The following is a 16,056-nucleotide window of genomic DNA, read 5'->3' on the forward strand; positions in this document are numbered from 1 at the left end:
CTAAGGCATGGAGTGCGCGGCGGTGGACGACGCCCAGCTGAAGCTGCTTGGGCCGCGCGGCAGCACCAGGTCCAGGGAGAGGTCGCGCTGCTCTTCCTCGGATAACAGGGGCCGGTAGCCCAGCAGCTGCAGCGCACCAGCACACAGCTCCTGCACGCGGTGGATCTTAGCGAAGGGCAGGGCGTGGCGCCAGGCCTGGGAGACGTTGAGCGCGTCCCTGGAAGTGGTCTTGAAGGCCTCGCGGCGCACGCCAGGTCCAGCCCCGTGCGTGATGTTGTGGATCCAGGCCTCGAGCTGCGGCGTGAGGCGCAGACCGGCGAAGGCATAGAGCGCGCGAATTTCCGGCAGCGGCGCCCGCGCCAGGTCCTCAAAGCGCACCAGGCGGTAGCGGCCTCGTAGGAAGGGCAGCGGCTTTTGCATGGCTGCCTCAGCGATGCGCACGTGACTGCGGCACACCTCGCGCACCACACGCAGGCCCGGGTCGGCCTCCACCCATGTGCCATTGGTACCCAGCACGATGCCGTTGTCGCGCGCCAGTGCCTTGGCCGTCTGCTCACGCGAGCGCACCACGGCCCTGGGGTCGCGCACCAGATGCACAATGCGCAGGTTGAGTGCAGGGTCGTTGAGCAACGGGTAGAGCACCTGCAGGTTGAAAAACCGCACCTCCTTGAGCACCACGTGACTGTAGGAACGGCAGGCCTCCTCAGCCACGGTGAAGGGCCGCCGTGCGCACAGCGGCTTACACACCGTCTCGCTGCTGATGGCACCGCGAGGGAAAGCGCTGCAGGCTGGCGGCGAGCACAACGCCCGGCTCACCGCCCACTGGAAGAGGTCTGATAGGTTGCGGCGCCATGGCAGGTAGGCGTCGAACACGGCCATGTCGCACAGGAACACTGACCGCACCAGGTCACGCACAGCCATGTGCAGCGCTGGCGCGCTGCCCTGAGAGAGGGCAGTCCACACGTGCCATGCGGGCTCCATCAGGTAGAAGACGTCGGGGTGCTGGCTAAAGAGCTGGCCCACTAAGGAGGAACCCGAGCGCCAGGAGGACAATACCAACACGTGTACACGCTCCTTGCCGTCAGGTGGGGAAGGCGGCCCGGGCCATCCTGGCCGGGAGACCAGGAAGAGCAGGAGGCCTGTCTGCGCCAGCAGGAGAGCGGTCACGGCCGTGTTGGAGACTCGTGGCAGCCACATGTTGCCTGACGGGGGCCAGAGGGAGGAGAGCACAGTGGGTCAAGAGAAGGCAGTTGCCACAGGAAAAAGATACCCATCAGGAATTCCGTAGAAGCCAAAGATTGAGGTTTGGGAGTGGATTGCTCACTAGTATGCACACTCCTTGAAGCACCTGTTTTTGGTCTGTATCATTCAAGTGTCTATCCCCAGTGCCTTGAACTTTGGCTTGGCACATAGTAGGCATTCAATAAATAACTGCTGAATTAACAATCAGAGACAGTGAGAGCTATGTATTTCCTAGTAAAGGTGAGGTAAAGTTAAGTCAGCTTTTCTAAACAGTGAGAGTCATCCGAGAGAATGGGAGAACTCGGGCCATTGGAGGATGGGCATTCAGCAGCACAAGGCAGTGGTTAAGGGCTCAGAGGAGATTTTAGATTTTTTAGGTAAACAACTTAATGGGTGATTTGGCCAATATAAGAGAGCACCACCAGGCTCCCTCAGGTTGAATCCTAGCTCTGCCACTTCCTAGCCTGTGATCTTGGACCAAACACTTACTTTCTCTGTGATTTAGCTTAAACATTGGTAGAAGGGGACCTGGCTCATAGGATTGTTGGGAGTATTGGAATGAGCATGTTGGGAATGTAGTGACCCAGATAACTGAGGACTTGCACTTTTACCTAGTGTACTTCTGCACTGGGTTTTGTTTTTGTTTTTTGTTTTTGTTTTGGTTTGTTTTGTTTAAATAGCAGGTCCAACTTTTGTTATTATAAGTAAATAAAATAGACAAAAAACACCAACTATTGCCATCACCTGTAGGGAGTGGAGTGCTGAAGGCTGTGTGGACTCCAGAGAGAAGGTGTCCTGGGGGCTGTGTTGGTTTGCAGAAGAGACCAGTTAAGGGAGAAGTAGGATGGAGCCAGAGAAAGGCAGAGGTGAGAGCAGAGCCACACTCCTGCCCTGCTGCTTGCCCCTTTCTTCACTGTGGTCACTCACCGATGTCCAGAGCTGCTGGGAGGGCTGCCAACGCTGATCACAAATCCATGGGTGACACCTACAGGTTGCTCAGGACCTGAGAACACAAAGGCAGGAGCAGAGGCCACATAAGCAGGAGGGAGGCTGGGTTAGGGCCCCATGGGGAGAGACAGCCTGGAGCACTGGGAGGGCTCAGCCTTCCCAAACTGAAGGAAGGCTCCCCACTGGTGGGTGTGGGGTTGCCCTGCCCCTGGCCTGAGCTGGGCATGGGCCAGGGGCTACATACTTTCTTCCAAATGGGTATAAACTGCTGGGTTGAGGAGAGAGGACTGCCTCAGAACCAGCAGGACTGGCTTTGAGGCCCAGCGCTGCCACTTAGGAGCTGTGAGACCTTGGACAAGTGAATTAATCTCTTGGAGGCTCTGTTTGTTCCTCTGTAGAACAGAGACTGCAACATTTCAGCTCTTAGGGTTGTTGTGAGGAATGCTGCTACAAACACATACAGAGGCCACATTACTGTTATCGTGATGGAGGGGAGGAAGACCCTCCCCACGGGGTATCTCCACCCAGATGAGACACCCTTCAGTCACCTCACTGTGAGCCCTGCATCAGCCATACTTGCAAATCCCATCATCCCCCAGGCCCACCTCCAGCCCCCAACTACCCCTGTGCCCTCCAGTGGATCATAAGAATGTCAGGCTTGTTCTACAGGGCAGAAGGAACACTGAGCCAAGCTCCCACACCCCGAGGTCCCACAGGTCCTCTTTGCACCTATAGCCCCTACAAAGATCTCAGGGCTGTGCTACTTTAGACATGAAGGAACTGGAAGTTTCCTTCTTGCTTTCACAGCATTTGCTCCCCACTAATCCCCTTCCCCTGTCCATGTCACCGAGAGAAGCTGGGGTCTAAATTGTGAGCAGATCCTATCTCTGCTCCTTCCTCTAATCAGGAAGCTGCAGGGTGGATGGAGGATGCTGATTCTAGAACCACCTCCTGGACCCCACCCACCCTGGGAAACCTGGAAGTCAGGAAGGCTGGCCACCATCTGCTCTGTGAATGTTGTCTCCTCCTCGAGTACTGGCTGATGGATTGTTGCAGGGCACCCCCTGAGAATGGAGGTACAGGAAAGGAACTCATATTTGCTGACATAAACTACCACACAGGCAAGTGCTAGATGCTTTACATCCATTCCATGATTTAGCTCAACAGCCCTAGGGTGGGCATTATGATCTCAATTTTCCAGGTGAAGGACCCAAGCCTTGGAGAGACAACAGGAAAGCTGGGACCCCAACCCAGGACTTCCTGTCTCCAAGCTCCTGGTACTTTCTGACCACAGGTAGCTGGCCTCTCTGATCCCTGGGAGACCCCTGCAGAGTGCAGGACCGTGATGCTTCTACCTAGATTAGCTGCCGTGGCCAACCCAGTCCTCCCCAAGGTAGGGAGGATACTGAACCCAGGCCAAGGTGTTACCTGTGCTCCAGGGAAGCCACAGGTCTTCATAAGTGACTCACGATTCAGGAACTGCTATCTGATCCTGTTACTGGAACACAAGAGCTAGGAAGGAGATGGGGACATCTTATGCCAGTCAGGGTGACTAGAGAAGTCCAGGTCTCAGCTGGGAATTTACTGATAAGGAGCCTTGTGTTCAGCAAGTCTGCCAATTGCCCTGAGGTTCAAAGAAGGAAGAAAGGGTCAGGTAGGCACTGTGATCTTAATCACCGTGCACTTTATCTTCAGGATTGAATTTTATCCTCCTGCCATCCCTAGGAAGTAGAAATTATTATCCCTGTTTGTTTTACTTGAAGCAGTGGGGCTCAGAGACATGAATATCCAGCTAGTAAGAGGCAGGGCAAGGGCTTAAATGTAAGTGCCAGGCCTCCAGTGTAGGGCTGTGTGGTCCCTTCCTAAGCCTTTGCCAAATGGAGTCCCTTATCCTGGAAGCCATATCCCCTCCCCTATAAATTCTTTCCTCTTTGGTTCTTTTTTGGGGGGTACAATTTGTTATGTGTTTAATTTTTAGAAGAGTGTGGCACAAAATTCTAAAGGTACAGATGAGGGCATTGGCTGGCTCAGGTGTTATCTTTGTGAAAATTAGAAAGGGGGCTATGCTCTGGGCAGACACAGCCCATACCAAAGCACAAAAGCCAACCAGTTACACAGCATGGCCCACAGCAGGGCAGGTGTGCCCTCAAGGGGCAGACAGGGAAAAGGAAGTGATGCTCCCTGTCCCTATACCTCCCCAGCTCTCTCCTCAGAGGCAACCATGCCTTCAATTGCCACCAAGTCTTTGAGGCAGTTTGATGGTGATGAAAATAACCATATATTTGGTGGGGGTAGGGAGAGTAAAAATATAAACGGCTGTAGAAGGAAAAGAAAGCCCCCCCGCCCCACTCCTGTCCTGATACCCAGGACCACTCTACAGAGTAGTCTTTCTTGAGTCACTGAAATATTGTTTAGTCATGAAGTCTTGTTAAATTTTATTTTTGGTCAAAAAATACATACAACTTGAATAAGCATAAACTATCTCTGGAATTTTACACAAAGTGATAATGTTAGACCCCTGGGCAGGGACCAAACTAGCTGCAGAATAGACATTTCACAATAAACTCTTTTTTGTACGTTTTGAATTTTGACCTATATGAACATATTATCTATTTTAAAATAACTAAATTAGGACATGTTTAAATGTACATAGTTTAAAAAGTCATATAGTTTCCACAGGTCATTCTCTTGCTCCAGAATCCTACTTCCCAGTTGAAAGCAACTGCTTTCAAATTTCTTAGCTGTTTTTTCTGCTAGTTACTTACTGCTATGGATTGAATTGTGACCCCCCAAAAATGTATGTGAACTTGGCTAGGCTATGATTCCCAGTATTGTGTGATTGTCCACCATTTTGTGATCTGATGTGATTATCCTATGTGTTGTAAATCCTAACCGCTATGATGTTAATGAGGCAGGACTCAATCTACAGGATTAGGTTGTATTTTGAGTCAATCTCTTTTGAGATATAAAAGAGAGAATCAAGCAGAGAGGAGAGGGACCTCATTACCACCAAGCAAGAAGAGCCAAGAGTGGAGTGCACAGTTTGGACCCAGGGTCCCTGCGCTGAGAAGCTACTAGATGGGGGAAGATTGATGACAAGGACCTTCCCCCAGAGCTGACAGAGAGAGAAAGCTTTCCCCTGGAGCTGGCGCCCTGAATTTGGGCTTCTAGCCTCCTAGACTGTGAGAGAATAAATTTCTGTTGGTTAAAGCCATCCATCTGTGGTATTTCTGTTATAGCAGCACTAGATAACTAATATAGAATTTGGTACCAGGAGTGGGGTGCTTCCCTAACAGATAACTAAAATGAGGACGTGATTTTGAAACTGTAAATGGACAGAGGCTAAAAGAGTTTTAAGTCACCTAATCATAGAAGCCTAGATTGCCTTGAAGAAACTGTTGGTGGAATCATGGACATCAAAGACAATTCTGGTGAGGGTTCAGAAGGAAGTGAGGAAAGCTGTAATACTGGAGACGGCACAGACATTTAGAAGCAGCAGCAGAGAAATGGCAGCAGCAGAACCAGGAGACCGGCGTGAGATGGCCTGGGAGCCGACCCTTGGATCAACAGAACTGATTGCCTTTGGGCAGGGGGCTTCCTGGTAGAGTGGGGTGACTTCAAGCACTTAACAGTAGAGCTAAAGAGCTTTGGAGGACTTGTCCAAGCAAGGCAGACTCTGGGCCAGTCCAAGAGGCTGGAGGGGCCAAGAGGCCAAGGAACCAGGAAGTAGAAGCTGAAGAGACAAGGAGCACAGGAAGCAGAGCTGCTTCGGTCTCAAAGGGTAGCGCTACAATCTCTGGGGTATCAAAGGGTGGAGCCATGGCCTGCTGGGTCTCAAAGGGTGGGGCCATGGCCTCCTATTTAGGTTTCAAACAGTCAGATCTTCACCAACTTGATTCTGGAGTGTGGTGCTGCCTTTCACAAGTGCCACGGTGTGGGGGACAGATCCACTGCCCAAAGCTGAGGAGGCAGGGCTGCCATGCCCAAGGGGCAGAAGAACAGGGCCTGTCAGGGCGGAGGTGGTAGGATCACCACTCAGACAGACTAGGAGAATGGGGCCATCCAAATCCGAGGGAGCAGAGTTGCTATCCCAGTGGGCCTGGAAGGTGGAGCTGAAGCCCAGGGCCCAGAGTCCTCCACCCAGAATCTGGAGAGTGTGGCCAACACCCAGAGTCTGGAGGGCAGGGCCATTGCCTAAATGGTCTCAGAGAACAGAGGATTATTTTGAAGCCTTGAGAGCTAATGTAATGTGTTCTGATGACCTGCGTGGTGCCTGTTATCCCTTCTTTCGCTCCAGTTTCTCCCATTTGTAATGGAAATGTCTACCTTGTGTCTGTTCCACCATTGTACTTTGGAAGCAGATAACTTGTATTCTAGATTTCACAGATGAAGAGGAATTTTTCCCCAGGATGGAATTTGGACTTGGAGTTGACTTAAGACTTTTAGGATGATGATATGATGTGTTTTACACGTGGAAAGGACACCTCTCTATTTCTAAATAACTGTTAATGGGTTACAGTATATGGAACTTTGTAGTGACTTATTACCGTGGAAGACAGATTTATCTTCTCTACACACACAAACTTCTCCACCTAGCCTCCTATTATAATTTTTGGTTACACCAATATTCAAAATTTATATTATATGACTTTGTAAATATAGCTCACAGGCTGAAGTATATAAATACATTTCCTTTCTTGTACAGTGAGACCTGTGAGAGCCAGAAATCGACAGGATTGCCTTGTTTTTCCTGGTCTTGCAAGTTTTCCACCTTTGACGGGGTGTAGTCTTATTACTTTTCTATTGCTATTAGTGAAAAATATTTGAGTTTTCCTTCTCTGACAAGTTTCTGCCGTACACAGTTTCCAGCTTTCACAGGTTTTACTGTACAACTCTTGTTTTGCTTGGAGTTAAATTGCCTTGAATATTAAAATTGTAATGGAGGGATTGTAAGATAAAATTCAAGAAATGTAGAAAGTTGAACACAAAAGATAAATAGATGGAAAACAGCAAAAAGAGGATCAATTCAGAAGGTCCAATGTCCTAACAGAGCTGACAATCTAGTTGGGGACATTAAAGACACAACCATGAGATAGCCAAGGGACTGGATGATGGTCCAAGTGAATAGCCCAGGCATCCAGTGCCAAGGGAAGAGAGGCAGCTAGTTCTGGCAAGAATACTTCTCTCCTGGATTCTGGCAAAATTCTCCACCTGGTCTGCCTCCAATCCACCTTGCACAGAACCACCAGAGCCTCCTAAAACACACATCTGACCATGCCATTTTCCTACTCAGCAACCTTCAGCTTTCCAGCCTCACTTCGCATGAATCCCATGCAGCATCCTATGTTTCGGACAATCAGGAATCATCAGTGTTCCTTGAACAAGCACCATGCTCCCTTGCCCCTCTGCTGTGAGTGTCCAGCCTGATTCCTACTCAAGAGTCATCTAGGCTTCCTCAGGCACCTCATTTGTGCCTCTCTTGAGGTATGCACCATTCCCTGCCGTACATTACACCTTGCCTGTGAGTAACTTGAGGGTTGGGATTGTGGGTTTCTTATTTTTTTTATGGCTAGTGAACATCCATTCTCAGGAATCCAGTGCTGGCTTGGCACTGAACAGGTATACTAGATATGGCTGTTTTGTCCAGTTAGTACCTGCTCCCCCATCTTCTGATAACAGCTTCTAGATTTTTCACTCAAAGTGAATGAGAATTGGACACGTCTGACCCACCTCCCCCTCCCTGGTTCCTAGGGGTCACATGTCCCAAACCTGGCTCATCTGTATATTCCACACTCTAGCCCCTGGCCACAGTGATTGGTTTAAGAATGGACTTTTGTCCCAAGTCCAATCCCAGGATTTTTGTAGATCTGAAGGGCAGAGGGAAACAGACTGAATATAAAGCCAACATGGAAGAGAACTGAGCAGAGAAAGACAGAAATAGAGTGGATGAGCAGGATGACAGAAATAGAGTGGATGAGCAGGATGACAGCACCATCTAAGCATCTGGATCCAGCTGTGCAAGATTTCTGTGCATGGACTTCTGAGATGGGGAAAATATTCCGTTTTTGCTTTAGTCAGCATGAGCTGAGTTTCTGTCATTTACAACCAAGAGTTCGGACTAGATACTGGATACCCTTGGTAGGGGTAGGGTGGGGTAGAACTGGAAGGAGGCATGGGTGAAGCTTCTGGGGCTGGTCATGCTGTTTCTTGATGTGGTTGCTGATTCCATGGGTATGCTCAACTGTGAAAATTCATCAAGATGTACTTTTGTCATCTATGCTCTTTTCTATATGTATGTTATACTTCAATAAAAAATTTAATAATCCTTAGTGAATAAGATAGTAATGCAACAGTGTTCCAAACTGAACGAGTAGATGACATTAATAAATACTTGCTGAATTCTGCCCCATGGGGTTTTCAAGGAGTGGCTGGTGGATTCGAACTGCCGACCTTTCGGTTAGCCGCCGAGCTCTTAACCACTGTGCCACCAGGGCTCCAAATTGAAGTCAGATGTCCCATGATCCAAATCTAAAGGAAGCAATTCCTTTAGAGTAAGTAAAGTAATTCCTCCCTTAGCTCACATCTCTTTCTGCTAAGTATCTTGAACTGAGAGATTGTTAGCTGCTGTCTAGTTGGCCTCCAACTCATGGCGATGCCATGCACAATGCTGCCTGGTCTTATACAATCTCATGATCACTTGGGGACTGGACCATTCTGAACAACAGGGTTTTCATTGGCTGATTTTCAGAAGTAGACTGCCAGGACTTTCTTCTTAGTCTTAGTTTAGAAGCTCCACTGAAACTTGTTCATCATCATAGCAACACAAGCCTCCACTGACAGATGGGTTTTGAGGTGCCTTGGCCAGGAATCAGACCCAGATCGCCCATATGGAAGGTGAGAATTCTACCACTACACCACCACTACCCTGGCCTGAGAGGTAGGAGAAGCTGTTGTTCCGCCTGATTTACAGATGGGGAAAATCGAGGTATAGGGCAGGGAATGGTTTGCCAGGCAGAGGTTGAGCTGGAGCCCAGGAATCTTGGCTCCCTGAGCAACAGTCACTTCTAGCCAAGCTCTGCCCACCAGGACTCAGCAGCACCTCCCTGTCACCAGCCTCTCCCAGCCCTGGCACAGAATCTAAGGGAGTGAAATGTAACACCAGGGAGAAATCCTAGGCTCAAATTTCTCTCAGTTTGGCATCAGCTGAAGGATATTCCTGTTCAGAAATCCCAAAGGCTGGAGAAGAAGGATTGCAGATGAGAAATCAGTGGACTCTAGGCATCAAGGGTCTCTGCTGGGACAAAACAGCTCTAATGGAGCCTAAAGCATTCTTCTAGTGAGAAGGCTAAAAAGAAGGGAAAGAAAGGGGAGAAAAGAGGAGGAGGAAAGAGAAAAGGAAAATGAGAGTGAAAGAAAATAAAGCAGAGAGGGAGGAAAGGAGATCGGGGAGATAACTCATCTTCTTCACTCTTCAAGGAACACCAGTCAATACTATATATCGAGGGCTTCCTATATGCCAGCCTTTTCCATTCCATCTTCTGATTAATCCTCACAACAACCCTATGAAGTGGGCCTGATGATCATCCCCATTTTACAGATGCAGAAACTGAGCCTTGGAAAGATTAAGGGATTTACCTAAAGGAACCACACTATAGCAGAGTCAGAATCTGAGCCCTAGTACTCTAGCTTTAGAGCTTACTCTTAACTACATTGTGTCAAGTGGAAAAACATAAGTAACAAAACTTACACACACATATACATGTACAGTATGATACCCATTGTGTTAAAAATACACAAACATCAAAAGACACCACCAAGAAAGTGAAAGGACAACCCACAGATGGGAGAAAATATTTGTAAATCATATGTATGAGAAGAGACCTGGTATCCAGAATATACATAGAACTCTTAAAACTAAACAATAAAAAGACAAACAACCCAATTTAAAAATGTGCAAAGAATTTGAATACACATTTCTGCAAAGAAGATATACAAATGGCCAATAAGCACACATGAAAAGATGCTCAATGTCATTAAACAAACACAAATCAAAACCACAAGGAGATAACACTTCACACCCACTAGAACAGCTATAATAAAAAGACAATAACGAGTTGGTAAGAATGTGGGGAAATTGGAACCCTCATACACTACTAGTGGGAATGTAAAATGGTGTAGTCACTGTGGAAAATAGTTTGGCAGTTCCTCAGAATGTTAACATAGAATTACTATATGAACCAGCAAATTCACTCCTACTTACATACCGAAAAAATATGAAAACACATGTCCACACAAAAACTTGTATATTTATAGACGCATTACTTAAATAGCCAAAAAGTGGAAACAACCCAAATGTCCATTAACTGATGAATGGGTAAATGAAGTGTGGTATATTCATACATTGGGCTATCATTCCCAATAAAAAGGAATGAAGTTCTAATACATGCTACTTGCAGGGAGAGAGGTGCCTGTGAACTTGGGCTCCATTTCCCAGCTGACCTCAACACTTAGTTAGCCAGAGAAAGACCAGCTTATGGGATGGAGGATTGCCTCTTATTCAGTGAATGGTGTCAAGGGCCTCAAATCTGCCCTCACCTCAGGGTGGTGGCCTGGGGCTGGCTGTGACAGAAGACATTCTTGGCCCCAATACTCAGCCACATCTGCTGTCTCTCTTCAGGCCCTGAGGATGCAGCTATGTGTCACCAGTCAGAGGCAGAGGGGCTGCAACTGCAAGGCCAGATGCTGCTGGTGGGAAACATCTGCTTGCAAGAATCTGTTAGGAAATGAATTCAAAACAGGTTGGGAAAGGAGCCTCAAGTCTCTGGCTCAGAGCTGCCCTGGGGCATTTCAGAGCAGATGAGCCGATAGAACACATAAACCCCTTTCCCTGGCTCTGGTCTTTGGGGATCCTCAAAGCACACTTTGCACAGCACTCAGTTTAGCCTAAATCATAGAACCTTACAGCTGGAGAGCTTAAAAGTCTGGGGGCTCCCTACGTCTCCTCTGCAGCAACACGTGGGGTGGGGGGGTGCTGCACATTGTGACATTCCCTTGTGTTTCCCAGAGTCCTCTTATAACAGCCAAAATCCAGAATGCTCCCTAATGTGTATTTTTAACCTTTATTTTGACAAATTTATTTTTTGAAAGTATATCATTCTTACAAGTCAATGATGTAAAAAGAAAAAGGAAGGGAACATTTTCGAAGAAAACAACTCAAAACACATAACCAAATGCAATGAGTAGACCTTGTTTAGATTCTGATTTGAACAAATCAACTGCAAGAAAATATCTTTGATGTAATCAGTGAAAATTCAATATGGATTGAGTATTAGGTGATATTGAGAAATTATTGTTAGTGATATTATTGGTACCCAGAATATGCTTGTTCTTGCATTTCTGTGTGGGGATATATGCCATTTAAACATGGCTGCACTATTGACAACTGCAGCCCCCACAGGCCTCTATGCTGCACAGCATGTTGAGACTTGTCCCCAACATGTTGAGACTTGTCACGACTTGTTTTCCCAAACCTATTGTCCCTTTACTGATTGGCTTGTTTACCTGAATTCCTTCTCCCTTGCCCGCACCCAAAGCCCATTCTTCTGTTATTTGCTTCACTGCTTGCTGTATTGACTATAAATAAACTCCTGGGACTGAAGCCAGGGTAGACTCCTCAGAGTGACCCTCCTGGCCCCACTTCTCTGTAAGAGTTGTGTTTGGTTACTGTCTCTGCCATCCCAACAACCATCGCCACTGCAACATTTCTGTACCTATCTCCTCCCACTAAAGTAAAAGCTGGACCTTGTCTGTCTCTTTAGAGGGCATAGGTATAGCACAGTGGTTAAGAGTACAAACTTCACTCAATCATTTACTGTGTGATCTTAAGCAAGTTACTTAATCTCTCTGTGACTGTTGTTGTTGCTTTTTTTTTTTAATCTATAAAGTGGGAGAAATAATAAAATCCATCTCATCAGCTTGATGTGAAGATTAAATGAGTTAATGTTTGTAAAGCATTTAGAACAATGTCTGGCACACTTATAAAAGTATTTGTCCAGGAATCTTCTAAATCTTGGGTAGGTGAACAACTATATTCTATAGATCTAAGGGAAAGCCTTTTCGTAAGAAAACCCAAGTGGTGGGACAATAGCCCAGCCCAGTTCAGGAGGCCCTAATGACACAGATCGATAATGCTTAGCAAGCACAAGCAGGGGTAGCACACATATGCACATACACCAGAAGACAGTGGGGAATAATTGCCAGAAACCTGGCTTCTGGAACCAGACTGGGTTCAAATCCTGTCTGAACTACCAATGAAATATGTGACTTTGGGCAAGTCACTTCTAACCTGTGCTTCAGCTGACTCTTTTGTAAAATGAGGCGGTAACAACACCTAAACACAGGTTGAAGGGTTGTAAAACAAGATAAACCCTTAGCATAGCCAATGCTCACTAAGCAGTTTATTATTTATTACCTCTGGTATTTGACTCACTCATTCATGGTTTCAAGTCAGTCAAGTCCTTTCTGCTCTTTAAGCCTCAGTTTTCCCATCCTCACAAATGGGAATCTTGACAGCTTTGCCTCCGGTATAAGAGAGAAGAGAACGGAGAATTACCTTTTGCTGGGCATCTATACTGACGTCAAGAGGAGCCTCTATTGTTCCCCATACCAACCAAAATTCAAACTCAGCTGCGACTGGTTTCAAATTCCCTCACCAACTGTTTTCCCTAGAGTTGAGTTCTGTGGAAAAGGCTTCGGAGAGATTTCTAGACTGAAGCTATGCCCTTTGATACTCAAGCTTCAAGAGATAAGGGAGCCACCAACAGTGATCCCGTGTGCAGCTGAAGCCCCAGGGAGACAGTTTCAAACCAGCGCAGGGGCTGTGATGCTCTTTCCACGTTGTTGATGGAACAGCCTCACTCAGCCCTTCTCCTCCCCAACCTCGACCCTTAGCTGCCGGATCAATGCTATTCCCCAACTCTGCGTTGGCCGGGTCCCAAGCCCGCCCCAGGGTAGGGGCATCCCGCCTGGAGAGCCTGCGAACCAACTTACCCAAAAGCTTGGCGTCCTGGCCCGACTGGGGTCGGCAAGGAGGGAGTTCCAGAAGACACCTCTCTCCCGACTCACCCAAAGCTCCTTGACACCGTCTCTTTCAAGTTCTCCCCCGCAGCCAGCCAGCACTTTGCCTTCAGTGGGAGAGTCCACAGGGGCTGATTTGTTCCTTAGGGTCCCAAGCCTATTAAGGGGCACCCAGTGACAAGGGGAAGGGGGCTCTAAGAGCCATGGGCCGGTGCCGGGGGGTTCCAAGACATTGGAGGCACCTGGGGACCCAAGGCCGAGGTAACCTGGCAACAAAGCAGGAGTCCCGGGAATTTAAAAAAAAAAGAAAAAAAAAAAAAGGCGTTGTAAGAATGGGATGTTGGGATGGACAGTTCTGGAGACACAACAAGGGACAGACTTGGGTCCTCCTAACTGGGAGCAGGGAGCTCAGGAGGCACCTAGGCTAAGGCGCAGGGGGGGCAGAAAGCCCCATCCGCGCCCAGCTCTACCTGTGCGACCGCCCGTGCCGGAGCGCTCCTCCGCGCTGCGCTCCACACGACCTCCCGGAGCGCACACAATGAGGCGCTTTCAGAGACGTGGCTGCGGTCCTGGAGCAGGCGGGCGGGAGCGAGGGAGAGAGCGAGGGGGGAGGGACGGAGGGAAGGAAGGAGCCGGTTGGCCCCAACTATCCTCCCCACCCCTGGACCGGAGGAGGGGCGGCCGCAGCAGGGATCCCAGTTAACGGAGGGCACAGGTGGGCGGGGTGGGGCTGGGGGCCCGCGGGAGGCGCAGCCAAGGGTGTCAAAGGGCGCACCCAGGGTCTCCTCTCATCCCACTAATTGACCATAAAGTTGCCCCCCACACACACCCAATCTCCGGCGGAAGGAGGCACCTGGGAGCACAAAAGGCCCTTGTGAAGGAAACTGAATCAATCTTGCCCCTCCTTGCCCTCGGTGGCATCCTCGCAATAAAGTGACTTGGAATCCAAACCGCTTCTCAAGTCCCCAGCCTCAGTCCGAAGCCAAGACCTTGAGACCTTGATGCCTGGGGACCCAAGCCGCCTCCCGAACCGAGCTAGGAGGGGCCGAGAGGCCAGCTGGCCGTCAGGAGCCAGGCCTGCGTCTGTCCCCCTCCTCCAATCCCCTCCCTGCCCAAGCACTTTCCCAACCCGGAGGCGCAGGCTTGAAAGCAAGTTCTGATAAATACAGGATACAATTTTTTTTTATTTTTGCTTTTCCTCTACAAATAACGAGATAGAGCCCAGGCACTTGAAAAGGGTAGAGCATTACAACACCTTGTAATCTGTGGTGGGATCTAAAACTAGAAGTCATTGCTGCTGGGGGTAGGAATTAGTGGAGCCTTCCCAGGATGAGGTTTGGCAAGGCGAACTAAGATCTTTAACAACAATCAGAAGCGTTCTGAATTAATAATTCCTCTCTAGGATCTATATGAAGGAATTAATTTAATCAGGAGCAAGGATTTACACACACAAGTTCACAGAAGTGTTATGATAGAAAAAAAAAGAAACAACGCAAAGATTAGAAAGATGTGTGCCAGAAAGGCAATAGTGATTACTTCTGGGAAGTGAGTTTACAGACAATTGTTTTCTTCTTCAGGTTTCTGTAATTTACACATTTCCCCCAAAGGGTATTTAGAAATTTCCTGGTCAGAAATGAACAAAACCCCTCTTAAAAACTATGAGAGAAAGAAAGAAGATTGAGAATTGCTGTGTTAACCTCAGATGAAGGAATGTAAGTGGGGTATTAGCAACCTCCACAAACAAAGCAGATGTTTTAGGCCACTCCTTACCTGATTCAAACAGAAACTGGCTAATCATTTGACAAAATCAGGGATCTTTTAAAAAAATACTGAATAAATATCTCAAACCCTGACTTTGCCATGAGTTACAGCTGTATATTTCTCATGGTTTCCTCTTGCAGCTACACTGTGTGATTCAGGTTCAGAAGCTACAATATCTGATCTGTAAATAACTCTGTATTCACCAGACATGGTTGTAATTTTCCAGCCTGTGGTTTCCACATGCCATGTGGATTCCACCGAAAACTCACATTTATTTGGTGCTGGACCAGGGGATATTTGCCAAAGAGCTAACGAAAGCTCCAAGTCTGTGGGCAGTGCCCTGGCAAAGCAAGGCTGCTGGTGAGTAACATGGAGAAGTGTGGGCAACCTCTGCCCTCCCCGCTCTTCCCTCACCCTCCAACCCCCTTTCCCTCCACAAATTCACATGCAACCTTCCATTCTCAACATTTTTCATTAGAAAGTTACAAAACATCATGGATTCTTTACACAATTTTCCATTAAAACAATAAAATGCAAAGCAGTGTTTATATACATCTTTAACTATTCCCATTATCTTTCTGTGATTTAAACCAGAAACAATTTTCCATGGTTTAAATCTCAAGAAAAAATTTGCAGTCCTAAATATGAAAGGAAAAGTACAGGTGCCAGTGTTAGGGAATTTTTGTGCTTGAATACTTCAAAATAGCTTTGTTCCCAACACTCTGATCAGCCTGGAAAAAAAAAAAAAAAAAAAGTGCTTTGGAAATAAGAACTGAATCTCCAAGGTAAACTGAGGCACACACTGAGGAGTGTTTGTGAGTGGGCAAAGAAGCATGGGTCATGAGGTCACGTCCTTCTAATGCCAACGATGCTCGGGATCAGAAAGACCCATCGTCCTCTGAGGAGACTGCATGTTTCTACAGGACAAAACGGGATTGAATAATCAGTCTTCAGTGTGTAACCAAGGCCCCTTCTGAGCAGCTCTTCTCCTTCAGACACTCACTTAGCCTGAGGGTTATCCGGCTGGAC

The 16,056-nt window shown here is 47.8% G+C and overlaps 1 protein-coding gene across 1 annotated transcript; it reads right to left on the reverse strand.

The window, feature by feature from the left end:
- LOC101352670 (carbohydrate sulfotransferase 6) lies at nucleotides 1–5,793 on the reverse strand. The gene is made up of 2 exons (XM_004387841.1): nucleotides 5,770–5,793; nucleotides 1–1,197 (listed from the first exon to the last, which is right to left on the reverse strand). The coding sequence occupies exon 2, from the start codon at nucleotides 1,195–1,197 to the stop codon at nucleotides 1–3; it is 1,197 nt and encodes a 398-aa protein (XP_004387898.1). The 5' UTR covers nucleotides 5,770–5,793.
- Between the last annotated feature and the right edge of the window lie 10,263 nt (nucleotides 5,794–16,056).

Source organism: Trichechus manatus, unplaced genomic scaffold (assembly GCF_000243295.1).
Source record: "Trichechus manatus latirostris isolate Lorelei unplaced genomic scaffold, TriManLat1.0 scaffold00194, whole genome shotgun sequence".
NCBI lineage: Eukaryota > Metazoa > Chordata > Mammalia > Sirenia > Trichechidae > Trichechus > Trichechus manatus.